A 19,200-nucleotide genomic window follows, 5' to 3' on the forward strand; every position below is an offset into this window, starting at 1 on the left:
TGACTTTAAATTGGCGCGACGAACGTATAAGAACACTCTTGATTATAGCGCAACTTTCGAGAAATTTTTGCGTCCTTCAGCAATCAGCATTACTGCCAGAAGCAATAGAAAAACTTACGGCCAACTTTATCGGGAAAAAATATATCATTTTGAGTAAAATAAATCGGAAATAATGAACATAGAAAAGATTTTTTTTATTAAGATACAAAAATAATCATTTATACAGCGCGAATGAACTATGCATATTTACAACAAAAATAAAAATGATGTGGCTATAAAAAGAAACGCCCGCATCGGGAGTCTGCGCTACGGGAGTCAATTAACATAAAAAAGGATATAGTACTTATATCACATAAAAATGAGGAAGAACGATTGAATATATCAATAACATAAGTTTCCGCATACTAAGTACGCGAATTAAGTTACCATCTAAAATAATATCCTAGATGGCGCGCGTTATCGTTTCTCGGAAGGGGGCTGGAAAGCGCCACATGGAGTGAAACTAAAGACGCAAAAACCTAACGGTAAATTTTGTGACAGAATTTTTTTAAAGAATTTCACGTTTTCTAATTGAATCTGGTTTGAGTTGATGGTAGTTTATATCGAAATCGATAAATAGATCTCGAACTGGTTCGGGAGAAATGTGCGCAAGTCCTAATTTAACACGATCGTAAAATCCTCGTGGCGCGTACGTTTCGCTGGGATCTCCGGATGTGATGGCGTCCAGCATGCATTCTACCACCTCCGAAGTGTCGGGACGACTCGAAGTTATCAGAAAATGCTTCATTCTTTCGACGTAACCTTGATAATACGATGTTCCGTAGGCGTCTTTAACTTCGGAGGCTAAATTTTCCCAGTTTTTGTGAGCGGTTGCGAGACAATTGTCCACTGTTGTCATATTGGTCCTAAGATTAAGAATCATTGTGAATTATTATTATTTCATAGACTATATACTATAGACTAGATTAACATGCAAATTATAGCAGATAGCTTCAATAAAGCCTCGTTTGTTTCAGTCCAAGGTGTCTAGCTAAGAAAGGCAACTACAATACATAATCAAGTAAACCAAGGCTACAATCAGAAAAATCCAGTTGACACCATTTTTTTTTTGAGATACACGAACATCGGTGTCGACCCGAGGCCTTAGACACCAGCACACACACAATTACTGATTAATCAGGGTGAGATATGTGTAACGGCCACGCCAACGGGGGGATACGTGGGGATAGGGGTGGGGACACCCGTGGCGGAAGTATCCCGACCACCCGTTGGGGGATTGGTAGTCGTCCTCACACGGCCATCCACAAACTCTGCCTCCCGGACGCCTGGGATTACAGGAGTGAGCCACTACTCCCGGCAGTTGACACCATTGAATTGGGAATAGTACCGCTAGAAAGACATAGGCGCGTTCGGGAGTAGTGGTTTCGTGAAACAAATTCTGAAAATTTCGAGTCGGCGCACTCAGCCGTCAACTCTATCATTATACGGTGGCGCCATCTATCACTTTCAAAGTACATTAGTACAATACAATTAGGAATAAAAATTATATAGGATATAGTTACCGACAAATGATAGAATTCTCAATTTTGAGAAAATTTGTTTCGCGGAAGGCAGATTGAAACTGTAATTCTAGCAGTGCCATTCCCAATTCAATGGTTTACACATTTTTTGAGTGTTGAATTTATTCCTTATTTCTGGCACCGCTGTAAGGCGAAGCGACAAGGACTATTACATAAGTCGTAACTTGCACGTCCACGTCATTTGTATTTATACCTCTAACCTTTTAGAGAATTGCTGGATTGGTTTTATTTAAGCATCTAATTTAGTCATAGTCTACAATTTAGTAAGTGTAGGATTCCGTAAATCTCGTTAGCAATTAAGTAAAATGGTGACGTAGAATTTTTTTGGTCTTTGTAATTGGTCGCTAATGGGAGTACTTTTACAAAATTAACAAAACAGTAAAATATTTTAAGGCTTTAGTTAATCCCAGCAAGATACAACAAGCGTGTAATATAACATAAATAACAAGCTTAACGCGGCGAAAAAGCTAAATCAACGCGTCCATATTTAGGGAACAAATTGTTACTAGCCTAGTTAAAAGCAAAACAAAAATAATCCGGGTTGCTGATACCCAAATAAATAAACCTTAATTACTCGGCAAATTATATTATTAAAAGCCAATTAAGGAGGGAGCGACCATAAAACTAGATAGATGTTTGAAAGCGTCGATTTATTTCCCCGCGCTAGGCCTCGGCTTCAACGACGAGTCCGTCGACAAGTGGCGCCTTCTATCCGGAGATGTTTCCAACTAAAAGTCATTAAGGGCCAACGACGTGGTTCGGAGTCGCGGGGGAGGTTAATTACCACACAAAAGTTGGGATAATGAAACTGATTACTATTTGGGATTAATTTTCCAAACAAGATTACCCCCCAGTGGTAAAGCTTCGAACGCGACCGCTAAGCCTCGGCTGCTAATTTCGGGCCAAGGCTTATTTAAGGGACTAAAAATAACTAAATTGCGACGAGAACGTTCCACGACAGCCGCGGATCAGAATAAATCTACAAGTTTTTAGAGCTCAATTTCGATTGCCAATATCGGTCAATCGCGTCACGGTAATTAGCATATTATGGCTCGAATTCACCTACATTTCCTTGGCAACGAGCTAGGCCTAATGAGAATTTGATAAACAGTTAGAAACTATCGCTAGAATCCGAAGTTTATAAGAGTCGGAATAGTTTCGACGTAACTTGCCGACAGAAATCAAAATGGGGGGTGTAGTGCTGCTGATTTTGATGTGATTTCAGTATCACGTGACACGACGTCATCCATGCTTTTTCGCATAGAGAAAAACAAACCCGCACAAAACGGCGGCCATAGCCAATGGTACGAAGTGAAATTACTCTATATGATCCCGAAACAGATAGAAATTATATTTAAAATAATAAATAAATAATAATAATCAGCTAGGCTAATACCCAAGGCACCACCTTAGGCCTAAGCCACTAAGCGACTTTTAAAGCCATTAATTCAGGTGGACGGGTTACGATGCGTAAGAGGGTGGTGGCCAGCCCTGTATGTCACGCGAGCCAACAGCTCCCTACGCTAACTTACCGTTAGTGCAAAACAGTGTGAAAACGGAAAAATTGTGAATGGTCATTATTGCTTATTATTGGTCATTGATTTTTAATGTCTAACAGTTATCTTAGTACCTACTCATTTAAAATTATGCTCTAGAGCCAAGGCCTAACCGAAATACGTGCTTTTTTGTTTTGTTTTTTTAGATGAATTTTATGCGGCAAAGAATTCTTAGTAAAATAAACGCGTCTGTTTCGAATCTTACGCTAAGAATTTTTCGGATTTTTTCGTCAGAATACAGTATGACAAACTAGACGCACCCATGTTCTCCAAATAAGAACTCGACAACTTCGCGTCCCCATCTAGCGTGGAAAAAAATAAATAAAAGAACGGCTTACTTATAGAACCAAGGTTCGATTCCGCAGACTTTGACGTTCCAGCGTCGCATTTCCATGCGCAAACACTCGGTGAATGACATGGAAGCGTGTTTGGACATGCAGTAAGCGGAAACGCTGGGTACATTGAGACGTCCCAGTTCGCTGTTGACATTGACGATGCGGCCTTTGCTGGCTCGGATCATCGGCAAGAAAGCCTGCGTCACGCGGATCATGCCGAACAAATTCACCTCCAAGACGCGTTTGTAGGTTGACATGGAGCACCATTCCACTTCGGAGAGGCATGGCACGCCGGCGTTGTTGACGATGGCCCACAGTTCTAATTGAGGAATCAAAGCGCTATTAACGAACTACGTCATTATGGCGGTATTATTTCCTAACAATTCGTTTTTGGGTTAAAGTAGAACTCGCGACTATAGAACTAAAAGGATACGCTAAATTAAATTCAATTTGTGGGTTAAAGTAGAACTCGCGACTATAGAATTAAAAGGGTACGCTAAATTAAATTCAATTTGTGGTTTAAAGTAGAACTCGCGACGATAAAATTAAAAGAGTATACTAGGTTAAATGAACGTTTCGGTTCAAGTAAAACTCGCGACGATTATACGATAGAATTAATACAGGGTTGCCACAATTTTTCACAATCAAATTCCCTGACTTTTCCAGATTTTCCCTGACCATCTCCGGAGATTTTCCCTGACTTATTTTCTGCCAAGATTTTGTATTTTTTAACCTATACTTTAGAAAAAAGTTTTCTATTTGCAAACGAAATTAAATTACCCGACATTTCCCTGACCTTTAGACTAATTTTTAAATTCCCTGACTTTTCCCTGATTTTTATACCCATTTTCAAATTCCCTGACTTTACCAGGAATTCCAGGTTTTCCAGGTACCGTGGCAACCCTGTAATAGAATATACTAGGCTAAATTAACTTTTCGGTTGAAGTAGAACTCGCGACGATAGAATTAATAGAATATACTAGACTAAATTAACTTTTCGGTTAAAGTAGAACTCGCGACGATGGAATTAATAGAATATAGTAGGCTAAATTAACTTTTTGGTTCAAGTAGAACTCGCGAAGATGGAATTAATAGAATATACTAGGCTAAATTAACTTTTCGGTTTAAAGCCTCAAGATCAGAGGCGGAATGTTTTCGGGTTATATACTACACGAGTAAACCTAATGAATTTATAGGAAGGTATTAAAATATTGGAAATGTGGTCACCTTGAAAATGTTTTAGAAATGTAATCATTTCGGTAGGAAAATGTACAAACATTTTGGAATAATTTTTAGTTAATTGAAAAAACCAAATTATTAAAAAAAAACATTGTTTTTTTTTAAATCACTTGGTTTAAACCAGTGTGATTTAAACCATGGTTTGGACCACTGTGGTTTAACCCATAGTTTGGACCAGTGTAGTTTGAACCATGGTTTGCACCAGTGTGGCTTTAACCATGGTTTGTACCAGTGTGGTTTTAACCACAGTTTGAACCAATGTGGATTTAACCATGGTTTGGACCAATCTGGATTTAACCATGGTTTAAACCAGTGTGATTTAAACCATGGTTTGGACCACTGTGGTTTAACCCATAGTTTGGACCAGTGTAGTTTGAACCATGGTTTGCACCAGTGTGGCTTTAACCATGGTTTGTACCAGTGTGGTTTTAACCACAGTTTGAACCAATGTGGATTTAACCATGGTTTGGACCAATCTGGATTTAACCATGGTTTGGACCAATCTGGATTTAACCATGGTTTAAACCAGTGTGATTTAACCCATAGTTTGGACCAGTGTAGTTTGAACCATGGTTTGCACCAGTGTGGCTTTAACCATGGTTTGTACCAGTGTGGTTTTAACCACAGTTTGAACCAATGTGGATTTATCCATGGTTTGGACCAATCTGGATTTAACCATGGTTTAAACCAGTGTGATTTAAACCATGGTTTGGACCATTGTGGTTTAACCCATAGTTTGGACCAGTGTAGTTTGAACCATGGTTTGCACCAGTGTGGCTTTAACCATGGTTTGTACCAGTGTGGTTTTAACCACAGTTTGAACCAATGTGGATTTAACCATGGTTTGGACCAATCTGGATTTAACCATTATTAAACCAGTGTGATTTAAACCATGGTTTGGACCATTGTGGTTTAACCCATAGTTTGGACCAGTGTAGTTTGAACCATGGTTTGCACCAGTGTGGCTTTAACCATGGTTTGTACCAGTGTGGTTTTAACCACAGTTTGAACCAATGTGGATTTAACCATGGTTTGGACCAATCTGGATTTAACCATGGTTTGGACCAATCTGGATTTAACCATGGTTTGGACCAGTGTGGTTTAAACCAGCCAACCTTGCTATGCAATACGTACCCATTCCGTTGAGTTTGGTGACCACTTCTTTGAGACATTTTTTGACGTCGTCGTCGCTGGTGACGTCCAAGCGGACAACCTCGAGGCCGTTGCACTCGTTCTGGAGGGCCCGGGCCCCGTCTCCGTCAGGGAACAGGCAAGCAGCGAAGACGTAATAGCCCAGCTTGTCCAGTTCTTTGGCTAAGCCATGTCCGAATCCGGAATCACAACCTGATATCACATTAGTTTTCATTTTTGTTATAAATCAACCATCAGATAAAACATAATCTATGATAGACGCTTAAATAAAGGAAATCGAGAAGTAATATTTCCGAGAGCCAGGACCTGCAAGCTACTGTTTATATCAGGAATCCATACCTCTACTTGGAATGCTTATCCTGGCGTATCGCGCATGGTAAGGTCACTCTGACGGTTTTAGCCCCGCCTACGAGAGAAAAAATCCCCTCTGCGCGCGCTCCCCTCTCACGTCGTGGTTTGTTAAGTTAATATAGTGACGTCAAAAAAACCGTCAGCCACGTCGAGACGGAAATCTGCCGCGATAAGCATTCCTAGTAGAGGTATGGATTCCTGTTTATACTTATAATGGAAACGTTTCACCTGTACGTATTAATGGTTTAGCAAAAACACGACGTTCTGTTTACAGGAGAAAAGTTTCCATTGTTTCAGTAAGTACTATATAAACAGTAATTTGCAGGTCCTGGTTATCCGATATATTACTTCTTGGCGTAATAGGTGGGTCAATAAAATAGGCCCTTCAATAAAACATCTTCAAGGTAATCGCCAAGAAGAAATATTTCAGAGAGCCAGGACCTGCAAGTTACTGTTTATATAGTGCTTGTGGAAATAATGGAAATTTTCCCATTGTTAACAGAACGTTAAGTTTTTGCCAAGCCTTAATATGTCAAAAAAAGCTTCATGGTTAAAAGGAAACACTTGTTGCATACCGCACAGGTTAAAAATTTACATTATTTCAACAAGCAGTAACTTGCTGGTCCTGCCTCTCGAAAATATTACTCCTTGGCGATTTCATTGAATATGTTTTATTGAAACGTCTATTACGTAATTCTTTACATAACGAGGTAAGGTTTTAAGAGTAGCCACCCATTAGATGGCGCCACTAAGTACTGGGGAGCCAAGTTATTTCCACCAATGGGAAAGCTGGTGAAAGGTTACACTTTTTCATTGCCCAATATAAAAGAAGGCAATAACCTTTAACCCGCTTTCCCATTGGTGGAAACAGTATATAGTGGTGCCATCTAATGGGTGGCTGCTCTTAACAAAATTTTCTTTTAATTTTAATTTTTCGATTTAGTACTTTTATAATTAACGGGATCTTTTCAATCTATTTTTAAATAATCCAATTTATTAATTAATTAAATTTTTCTTTTATAAATTACGTACTTTTTATATATCTTACAATTAACGTTATCAAGAAATTATTTACTTCAACTTATGCGCGGAAGGTTAGGGAAATGAAAAAGAGCGGTATTTATGTACCTATTGATGTGTATAGTTTGCCATACCAAGAATGTATTTATTTACACTCAGGGAGAATGAATATGTCGAGATTATTTTTAGCGTTTCTCCAATCCCACCCGTTGGGCCCCCCGGTATGCTCCTCCGCTTTAATAAAATCAAATAATACTGCAATCTCATTGGTTCTTAAAAATTACGTTTTTCGACGCGATTAACGCGGCTGCGAGGACGCAAAAATAAGACCGCCTTCTTCCTCCCCTCCCCCCCTTCGCGTGACGGGGTTAGGGCCCCAACGTGTCCGTCGATAGTCTCGACATATTCATTCTCCCTGAGTATAAATAAATACATTCTTGGCCATACATTGCTTTTGCTTATTTTGTTTTGTAGCGTAGATTTGGTGTGTAAAAAATCAGGGGGGTAGGAACCAGGGGGGCATGGGTGGCAATGTCCCTCCCTAGACATTGGCTGGGAGGGGCAACTAATGTTATTGCCCCCTCCAACTTTTTGGTCAGTTGAAATCTCCTAAAAGGCTCAAATTCTCATTTTAAAAGCATATACAGTTTATAGAACCTCAACTGTGTTTAAATTTCAGTCTTTTCCCGCCAATTTACATAGTAGTAAAAAGTACACATGCATTCGGAGAAGCTACACTCCATTAAAAATCATTCTCCAGACCAGTGGCGTAGCTAAGACCCGCGAGGCCCCCCCGCAAAACAATATTCGGAATTGTATTCGGTATCTAGTATATACTTTGATATGAAATTAGGGGGCCCCTAAAGCTCCGGGGCCCCCCCGCACTGCGGGGTCTGCGGGGGCCTTATCTACGCCACTGCTCCAGACCCCTTTTGGTTTATCTTTACCCTCTCCAACTCCTAGAATGTTCCTACGCCCCTGCAAAAAATAATGGATTGAATTGTCAAGCAGTTGTTCAGTTGGAAATGAAAATTATATCAATAGGTGTTTCTATAAAATAAATCAATAAAAAAATTAAATGTATAAAATGTTTTTCCCCGCGTCACGAGCTTAAGATTTTTAGTGCTTTACCAAAATCTTTATCGACTCCCGCGCACGCTCTCTATCTTCAATAACTTAAGCTAGTGACGTAGAAAAAACATTTACACGTGACCTCCCGTATTTTATAGAAACACCTATTTTAAATAAAATGAAACGTACTTTCACAGGCTCGACGCGGAATCCGTTGGCCACGAATTTAAAAATTTAAAAATTATAGAGGTCGGGGATGATTAACTTTTATTCAATAGATAAAGCTCTCAAAATTATTCGTAAAATGTTTTGATCAAGTAATTTATATTTCTGTATTACCCGATTAATTTTTTGATAAATTTGTAAAATTAATCGGAAAAACGACGTTTTTTTCGATAAAAAGCTCAAATTTGACGAATAATACATGTTTTTTAATAATTTTCCGAAATATTAACCGGTGAATTTCTTGTTTACATTTTTTTCCCGAAAAAAATCAATTTAAATATGGATAATGATTTACCGTCCCCGACCTCTAAAAAATTAAACCAACGTAGGGATATTTTAATATTGATAAACTAGATTTTCGTGATGAAATTATATTATAAAATCAATATATGATGGTCTTCCGGTCAGCACTATTTTTCTTACCAAAGGGGTTTAAAAAAATCAACGGGAACCTGCGTATGAACATTTTTCAACATAAATAAATAATACTCAGCTAGGTTAATACCCAAGGCACCACCTAAGGCTCAAGTCATCAAGTGACTTTTAAAGCCATTAATTCAGGTGACCGGGCTAAAATGCGTAGGAGGGTGGTGGCAAGCGCTTCATGCCACGCGAGCCAACAGCTCCCTACACTCACTATTACCGTTAACCCATACAAGTTTTCATGGGAAGGGGAAACCGAAGAGTTCGGGGGAAAATCCCTTAAACCAGTGGGGAGAGAACTTGCAAACTCAACGCGGAAGGAGTGATTCCGAGTTTTCCTCATAACTTTATTGTCGTTGGTGACTTCAATTGTGAATTGAATCCTAAATTAGATAGATACACTCCCTTTAAGAAAACGGTATAATTTTATCAAACAATATGTTTGAAATTTTGAGTTGCGCAGCTAAATTAAATTAAATTTTTATTATTTTATTTATTTCCGATTCCACGTTATTTAGGTTTGAACATTTTCCACGTTATTCCGGTTTTAACATTTTCCCACGTTATTCAGTTTCCACGTTATTCCAGTTTAAACATTTTCCACTTCATTCATTTTCCACGTTATTCAGTTTCTACGTTTTTCCGATTCCACGTTATTCCAGTGGCTTGATATTTTCCACGTTATTCAAGTTTAAACATTTTCCACGTTATTCAGTTTCCACGTTATTCCAGTTTAAACATTTTCCACTTCATTCATTTTCCACGTTATTCAGTTTCTACGTTTTTCCGATTCCACGTTATTCCAGTGGCTTGATATTTTCCACGTTATTCAGTTTCCACGTTATTCCAGTTTAAACATTTTCCACTTCATTCATTTTCCACGTTATTCAGTTTCCACGTTATTCCAGTTTAAACATTTTCCACTTCATTCATTTTCCACGTTATTCAGTTTCTACGTTTTTCCGATTCCACGTTATTCCAGTGGCTTGATATTTTCCACGTTATTCAGTTTCCACGTTATTCCAGTTTAAACATTTTCCACTTCATTCATTTTCCACGTTATTCAGTTTCTACGTTTTTCCGATTCCACGTTATTCCAGTGGCTTGATATTTTCCACGTTATTCAGTTTCCACGTTATTCCAGTTTAAACATTTTCCACTTCATTCATTTTCCACGTTATTCAGTTTCTACGTTTTTCCGATTCCACGTTATTCCAGTGGCTTGATATTTTCCACGTTATTCAGTTTCCACGTTATTCCAGTTTAAACATTTTCCACTTCATTCATTTTCCACGTTATTCAGTTTCTACGTTTTTCCGATTCCACGTTATTCCAGTGGCTTGATATTTTCCACGTTATTCAGTTTCCACGTTATTCCAGTTTAAACATTTTCCACTTCATTCATTTTCCACGTTATTCAGTTTCTACGTTTTTCCGATTCCACGTTATTCCAGTGGCTTGATATTTTCCACGTTATTCAAGTTTAAACATTTTCCACGTTATTCAGTTTCCACGTTATTCCAGTTTAAACATTTTCCACTTCATTCATTTTCCACGTTATTCAGTTTCTACGTTTTTCCGATTCCACGTTATTCCAGTGGCTTGATATTTTCCACGTTATTCAGTTTCCACGTTATTCCAGTTTAAACATTTTCCACTTCATTCATTTTCCACGTTATTCAGTTTCCACGTTATTCCAGTTTAAACATTTTCCACTTCATTCATTTTCCACGTTATTCAGTTTCTACGTTTTTCCGATTCCACGTTATTCCAGTGGCTTGATATTTTCCACGTTATTCAGTTTCCACGTTATTCCAGTTTAAACATTTTCCACTTCATTCATTTTCCACGTTATTCAGTTTCTACGTTTTTCCGATTCCACGTTATTCCAGTGGCTTGATATTTTCCACGTTATTCAGTTTCCACGTTATTCCAGTTTAAACATTTTCCACTTCATTCATTTTCCACGTTATTCAGTTTCTACGTTTTTCCGATTCCACGTTATTCCAGTGGCTTGATATTTTCCACGTTATTCAGTTTCCACGTTATTCCAGTTTAAACATTTTCCACTTCATTCATTTTCCACGTTATTCAGTTTCTACGTTTTTCCGATTCCACGTTATTCCAGTGGCTTGATATTTTCCACGTTATTCAAGTTTAAACATTTTCCACGTTATTCAGTTTCCACGTTATTCCAGTTTAAACATTTTCCACTTCATTCATTTTCCACGTTATTCAGTTTCTACGTTTTTCCGATTCCACGTTATTCCAGTGGCTTGATATTTTCCACGTTATTCAGTTTCCACGTTATTCCAGTTTAAACATTTTCCACTTCATTCATTTTCCACGTTATTCAGTTTCTACGTTTTTCCGATTCCACGTTATTCCAGTGGCTTGATATTTTCCACGTTATTCAGTTTCCACGTTATTCCAGTTTAAACATTTTCCACTTCATTCATTTTCCACGTTATTCAGTTTCTACGTTTTTCCGATTCCACGTTATTCCAGTGGCTTGATATTTTCCACGTTATTCAAGTTTAAACATTTTCCACGTTATTCAGTTTCCACGTTATTCCAGTTTAAACATTTTCCACTTCATTCATTTTCCACGTTATTCAGTTTCTACGTTTTTCCGATTCCACGTTATTCCAGTGGCTTGATATTTTCCACGTTATTCAGTTTCCACGTTATTCCAGTTTAAACATTTTCCACTTCATTCATTTTCCACGTTATTCAGTTTCTACGTTTTTCCGATTCCACGTTATTCCAGTGGCTTGATATTTTCCACGTTATTCAGTTTCCACGTTATTCCAGTTTAAACATTTTCCACTTCATTCATTTTCCACGTTATTCAGTTTCTACGTTTTTCCGATTCCACGTTATTCCAGTGGCTTGATATTTTCCACGTTATTCAAGTTTAAACATTTTCCACGTTATTCAGTTTCCACGTTATTCCAGTTTAAACATTTTCCACTTCATTAATTTTCCACGTTATTCAGTTTCTACGTTTTTCCGATTCCACGTTATTCCAGTGGCTTGATATTTTCCACGTTATTCAGTTTCCACGTTATTCCAGTTTAAACATTTTCCACTTCATTCATTTTCCACGTTATTCAGTTTCTACGTTTTTCCGATTCCACGTTATTCCAGTGGCTTGATATTTTCCACGTTATTCAGTTTCCACGTTATTCCAGTTTAAACATTTTCCACTTCATTCATTTTCCACGTTATTCAGTTTCCACGTTATTCCAGTTTAAACATTTTCCACTTCATTCATTTTCCACGTTATTCAGTTTCTACGTTTTTCCGATTCCACGTTATTCCAGTGGCTTGATATTTTCCACGTTATTCAAGTTTAAACATTTTCCACGTTATTCAGTTTCCACGTTATTCCAGTTTAAACATTTTCCACTTCATTCATTTTCCACGTTATTCAGTTTCTACGTTTTTCCGATTCCACGTTATTCCAGTGGCTTGATATTTTCCACGTTATTCAGTTTCCACGTTATTCCAGTTTAAACATTTTCCACTTCATTCATTTTCCACGTTATTCAGTTTCCACGTTATTCCAGTTTAAACATTTTCCACTTCATTCATTTTCCACGTTATTCAGTTTCTACGTTTTTCCGATTCCACGTTATTCCAGTGGCTTGATATTTTCCACGTTATTCAGTTTCCACGTTATTCCAGTTTAAACATTTTCCACTTCATTCATTTTCCACGTTATTCAGTTTCTACGTTTTTCCGATTCCACGTTATTCCAGTGGCTTGATATTTTCCACGTTATTCAGTTTCCACGTTATTCCAGTTTAAACATTTTCCACTTCATTCATTTTCCACGTTATTCAGTTTCTACGTTTTTCCGATTCCACGTTATTCCAGTGGCTTGATATTTTCCACGTTATTCAGTTTCCACGTTATTCCAGTTTAAACATTTTCCACTTCATTCATTTTCCACGTTATTCAGTTTCCACGTTATTCCAGTTTAAACATTTTCCACTTCATTCATTTTCCACGTTATTCAGTTTCTACGTTTTTCCGATTCCACGTTATTCCAGTGGCTTGATATTTTCCACGTTATTCAGTTTCCACGTTATTCCAGTTTAAACATTTTCCACTTCATTCATTTTCCACGTTATTCAGTTTCTACGTTTTTCCGATTCCACGTTATTCCAGTGGCTTGATATTTTCCACGTTATTCAGTTTCCACGTTATTCCAGTTTAAACATTTTCCACTTCATTCATTTTCCACGTTATTCAGTTTCTACGTTTTTCCGATTCCACGTTATTCCAGTGGCTTGATATTTTCCACGTTATTCAAGTTTAAACATTTTCCACGTTATTCAGTTTCCACGTTATTCCAGTTTAAACATTTTCCACTTCATTCATTTTCCACGTTATTCAGTTTCTACGTTTTTCCGATTCCACGTTATTCCAGTGGCTTGATATTTTCCACGTTATTCAGTTTCCACGTTATTCCAGTTTAAACATTTTCCACTTCATTCATTTTCCACGTTATTCAGTTTCTACGTTTTTCCGATTCCACGTTATTCCAGTGGCTTGATATTTTCCACGTTATTCAGTTTCCACGTTATTCCAGTTTAAACATTTTCCACTTCATTCATTTTCCACGTTATTCAGTTTCTACGTTTTTCCGATTCCACGTTATTCCAGTGGCTTGATATTTTCCACGTTATTCAGTTTCCACGTTATTCCAGTTTAAACATTTTCCACTTCATTCATTTTCCACGTTATTCAGTTTCTACGTTTTTCCGATTCCACGTTATTCCAGTGGCTTGATATTTTCCACGTTATTCAGTTTCCACGTTATTCCAGTTTAAACATTTTCCACTTCATTCATTTTCCACGTTATTCAGTTTCTACGTTTTTCCGATTCCACGTTATTCCAGTGGCTTGATATTTTCCACGTTATTCAGTTTCCACGTTATTCCAGTTTAAACATTTTCCACTTCATTCATTTTCCACGTTATTCAGTTTCTACGTTTTTCCGATTCCACGTTATTCCAGTGGCTTGATATTTTCCACGTTATTCAGTTTCCACGTTATTCCAGTTTAAACATTTTCCACTTCATTCATTTTCCACGTTATTCAGTTTCTACGTTTTTCCGATTCCACGTTATTCCAGTGGCTTGATATTTTCCACGTTATTCAAGTTTAAACATTTTCCACGTTATTCAGTTTCCACGTTATTCCAGTTTAAACATTTTCCACTTCATTCATTTTCCACGTTATTCAGTTTCTACGTTTTTCCGATTCCACGTTATTCCAGTGGCTTGATATTTTCCACGTTATTCAGTTTCCACGTTATTCCAGTTTAAACATTTTCCACTTCATTCATTTTCCACGTTATTCAGTTTCTACGTTTTTCCGATTCCACGTTATTCCAGTGGCTTGATATTTTCCACGTTATTCAGGCGACCCGCTGTTTCTCTCACTGAAGGGGAAACCGAAGAGTTCGGGGGAAAATCCCTTAAACCAGTGGGGAGAGAACTTGCAAAATCAACGTGGAAGGAGTTGTTCCGAGTTTACACCCAGAGCCACAAGCTAGGATTGAACCGGCGAAAGTACTAACCACTCCACCAACCGTTGAGTTTGCAATTTCTCTCCCCACTGGTTTAAAGGGTTTTCCCCCGAGCACTTCGGTTTCCCCTTCCCATGAAAACTTGTATGGGTTAACGGTAATAGTGAGTGTAGGGAGCTGTTGGCTCGCGTGGCAATCAAGGGCTTGCTACCACCCTTCTACACATCGTAGCCCGGCCACCTTAATGAATGGCTTTAAAGGTCACTCGATGACTTGGGCCTAAGGTGGTGCCTTGGGCATTAGCTTAGCCTAGCTGATAATGCGTAGGGGGGGGGGGTGGTAAGCCCTTCATTCCACGCGAGAAAACAGAGCTCTCCCTACACAACGCCAAAATTCTTTATTATAAGTAAATACATTCTTTATAAGATATTATTATATAAATTGAAAGGATAACCCAATTATTAAAATTCCTTCACACTTATGATGTCATATTGTTACTTATGACAATATTAATCGAACGTTTTATAAAGTTAAGAACCAAGTAACATTCATACGGTCACAACCGGAAGATAAAATTCAAATGAATATTTCCAGCTGTAAAATTTCAAAGAAGTGGGTACCCGTAACCCAGTTCAAGCGTAAAACGGCTTTCAAATATAATAAATAAACTCCCTTGTGTTAAAACCCGTCAGCCAACGACCGTGGCCGTGAAATAAAGTAGAAACCTTCGCCGTTGAGCCGCTAGAGGGGGCTCAAGGCGTAATTCCTTCCCACCCGCCCCAAAAATGCGTTCCTTTCAAGTTTCCGCGTTGACTTCGGAGGCCTGCGAACAGTCTAAAGTGGTCATTGACTTCTACCGAAATACACTTATACAAAAAACTCTCCCCAAACTTAAAGAAAAGTTACGAAAACAACGGTATTTTTTTTTGCAAATAAAGTTACGTATCTCCAAATTTTGGTTTTAACGTTTGGAGGAAATGAATTAAAAAATTTAGGGAGCAATATAACGTCAATGTCAAGTTTAACAGCTGAAATAAACTTTCACTTTTTGTGGAATTATTTTCCTGGTTGGAGACGTCTGTACATAAGGAAAGTTTTTAGTTTTTATTAGGGTAGGAAATTCAATCTTTGGCACAATGCTTTCCAAATTTTCTGAATGTAAAAAAATTACAGAGTTACTAATACAAAAATATATAGTAATTGTAAGATACAAATTTTGAAACTTTTGGAGAATTGTTTTTGGAGATTTATACGGCTAAAATTACATATTTATATCAGATTTTTTGGGTTAAAATATTGACGTATAACAATTTTATCAGAGTATCAAAAGTTAATGAAAATTCTAGTTTAATAAAAAATATTCAACAGAATTATTTTAAAACGTTTACTGAAAGAACCATTACTTAATGATTTTTTTAGTAGGCGTTATTTTTTTAAACCATGGTTTTTAAAAAAATATTTGTAATATTTAAAAGAAGTTTGTGTAATATATTTTAGAATTTTCAAAATTTTAATACAACTAATTTTATAAAAATAGTGAAAGTATGCGATTAAAATTGAAATACTCAAAGTTGACTTCAATTTCAGTGAAAATAGTAACTAACCATTTGGAAAATAGTAACAAAAACGTTACTTTCTTAGTAATACCTTTTCATTTTGTCTTTAATGTATTAGTAATAAAATTACTCTTTTTCTTAATTGTTTTACGATTAAAACCGGCAATTTTTAACTATATTCAACTTCTTCAAGCATGGTCAAAATATGCGTTACCACATTTTGGAGTTTAAATAACCAATTATGGCAGAATATTTGTTTTAGATATATCCTATTTGGAAATAGTAAATTTTAGTAACCGAATCTGGAAATAGTAAATTTTAGTAACCGAATCTGGAAATAGTAACTTTCAGTAACCGATTTCAAAAATAGTAACTTTCAGTAACCCATTCCAAAAATAGTAACTTTTAGTAACCCATTTCAAAAATAATAATTTTTATTAACCCATTCCAAAAATAGTAACTTTTAGTAACCCATTCCAAAAATAGTAACTTTTAGTAAACGATTTTAAAAAAAAAGAAACGTTTAGTAACCGATTTCAAAAATAGTAACTTTTAGTAACCCATTCCAAAAATAGTAACTTTTAGTAACCCATTTCAAAAATAGTAACTTTTAGTTTTTAAAACGTGCCTCCGTATCAGCACCGGTAGCGCAGTCAGAAATTCGGTTGGAGGGGTGAGAGATCAACACTGTGAGTTTACAAAAGAAGCGCTATTTCTGTATTAACAATTGCGTATTACAAGTACCATATATAACGCTAAAGTTATATTTAAAATAAAAACGACTATTCGCCTAGAGAGTTATCTATGTCACAATAGCACCGAGCTATAATCGAGCTTAGCTGGAAACCCTGACTACGTGCATTTATAAATAAAAACATGCCCCTTGCAGTGAATAGGGATTTATCAAATTTTATTTATAAATAAACCAATTGTTTCATTGTGTTACGTAAAAATATCTCCCGCCTGCAACGGAAAACAGCTACTGTGGGGAGCAAGAATTTTATACTCAAAAATATTAGAATGCTGATATGGTTTTTGTCACTGACTCGTTTTGAATTACGTAATAAATACAACAGGCAGTACGCAAACAAAACAGCATGGTTATTTAATTTGTTTCTTTTTTTTTGCCCGAGGAAATATGGTACAATTTTGTTTGAAGTGTTTGAAAGTTGTAAAAGTGTGATCACCGACGTGATTTTTGGAGTTAGAATGACTTGAAAATTTTAAGGTCAAGATCACGCGACATGATAATTCGGTTCAATACTTAAAGCGATTTAAATGCTCGTTTATTCGAAATATTTTACTAGAGCTTTTAAAACGGCAACTAGGATTTTGTTTTGGTAAAGCTGAGTACACGACGAAAGCAATTTAAAAGCTCGTTTATTTAAAATATTTTACTAGAGCTTTTAAAACGGCAACTAGGATTGTTTTGGTAAAGCTGAATACACGACGAAAGCAATTTAAATGCTAGTTTATGCAAAGTACTTTACTAGAGCTTTCAACGGCCACTAGGATTTTTATGGTAAATCTGAATACACGACGAAAGCGATTTAAATGGTCGTTTATTCATAGAAGTTTAATAGAGATTTAACCAGCAACTAGAATTATTTTGGTAAATTTGGGTACACCACGAAATAGATAAGATGTAGTTCAACAAACTTTTGACCTTTGAGTTAGTTTTGTTGAATAATATTGTTCATCGTCGGGAATCTAGTAAACAATCGCCTTATCTGTCATAACTATTTGCCGCTTTAGCAAAATGTCTTAAATGTGTTAATATCAACTAATTTTATTTGTTTTTACATAGACTAATCTAGAATAAAATTGCAATTTAATGACTTTTAACACAAAATACATTAGGTCAATTAGTATTGTCAGGGAAAAAACACTTATTTTTACCCGGTTTTATCGAATTAACATATTTTCCCATTTTTAAATTGATTGGGCAAATGCAAAGAACTGTTCTATAATTGTTCTATCAGTAAATTTGACCAAAATACTACGAAAAACCGAAAGCCAAAAATAAGGTTGTCTGACTTAAAACAATTTTACTAAAATCAAGTTATTTTTTATAAATCCTAAAATATACTTCAAAGTTTCATTAAAATGTGCAAAAGTAGGTTCAGTAGTAATTGCTAATTGAGATAAAATTAAGATTACAATTAATAATGAAATTTAATTAAGAATAATCTAAATTATTGAAAAGTTATCAAAAAAATAAGAGGCATAAAATGTTTAAAAATCAATAAAATTTAAATAAATAAAAGTATAACTTTTTCCTTTAAACAAAAAAGATTGTACTTACCAGTAACAAGTACCGCTTTGTTAGTAGGCGATACTTTATGTCCGTTCAACTTGGTTCTGGTATAGAAGGCTAACAAGACAGCGGCGTGGGATAGCATAAAATAGAAACCAAAAGCGTAAACCAAGTCTGCCAACCATGGCACGGCTCGTACCACGGCTACCAGAAACACAACGATTGCCGAATAATGCAACCACCAAGTTGTCATCTTCGTTTTCAAAACTTGGCGTGGTTGTTGTTGTAAAGTTGACAAAAAGGGCAGCGACTTTTCGGTTTGGCCTGCTACTCTTGAATGTGGGTGAAATCCTCCAGTATGCTGGCTGCCGGAGAGGAGAGACGCGAAAACCCTATTTTAGACTAGGAGGAGGGCGGGTAGAGCCTTATGTTCAGCCCCCGAACCGAGGAATCTCCCGCCTAAAAATTGTCTGCTACGAACTTTGCGTCTCTTTCTCTCTCTCACGGAAGAGAAGACAAATTTTGAGGAAGACTGTCGCGTCTTCGCCTTTTGAAGAGATTTTTGACCTAAACTAGGTTACAGGTCGTACGAGATTAGAGAATTACTGGTACTCTATGGCACCCATTATACGATGTTCTATTGTTTCATTATTCCGCGCGTTGGGCAGGGCTTAAGATTGAGAGATTATTATGGGAAATTTCGGGAAATTTTAGGCCAAAGTAACTCTTTCATTGCGAGGGATTGTTTTGACTCTTTCGACAGGTTATCAAATCCCGATGGGAGTTACTTATTTGTAAGGTTTAATTCAGCGGATTTTAATGAAAATTATTGATTTATTACTGGAGAAGTATAAACCGAGGCTACTAAAATTAAACATTAAAATGATTTTTGC

The 19,200-nt window shown here is 36.6% G+C and overlaps 1 protein-coding gene across 1 annotated transcript; it reads right to left on the reverse strand.

Moving 5' to 3' along the window:
• Positions 1 to 173: 173 nt before the first annotated feature.
• Positions 174 to 18,595, reverse strand: LOC149962132 (D-beta-hydroxybutyrate dehydrogenase, mitochondrial-like). Its single transcript, XM_090164483.1, has 4 exons — positions 18,356 to 18,595; positions 5,845 to 6,054; positions 3,475 to 3,790; positions 174 to 905 (listed from the first exon to the last, which is right to left on the reverse strand). Exons 1-4 carry the CDS (start codon positions 18,558 to 18,560, stop codon positions 548 to 550), a joined length of 1,089 nt encoding a protein of 362 aa, XP_090020609.1. The 5' UTR covers positions 18,561 to 18,595; the 3' UTR covers positions 174 to 547.
• Between the last annotated feature and the right edge of the window lie 605 nt (positions 18,596 to 19,200).

The sequence above is a fragment of the Leiobunum rupestre genome, chromosome 1 (assembly GCF_980474605.1).
Source record: "Leiobunum rupestre chromosome 1, qqLeiRupe1.1.hap1, whole genome shotgun sequence".
NCBI classification, from domain to species: domain Eukaryota; kingdom Metazoa; phylum Arthropoda; class Arachnida; order Opiliones; family Sclerosomatidae; genus Leiobunum; species Leiobunum rupestre.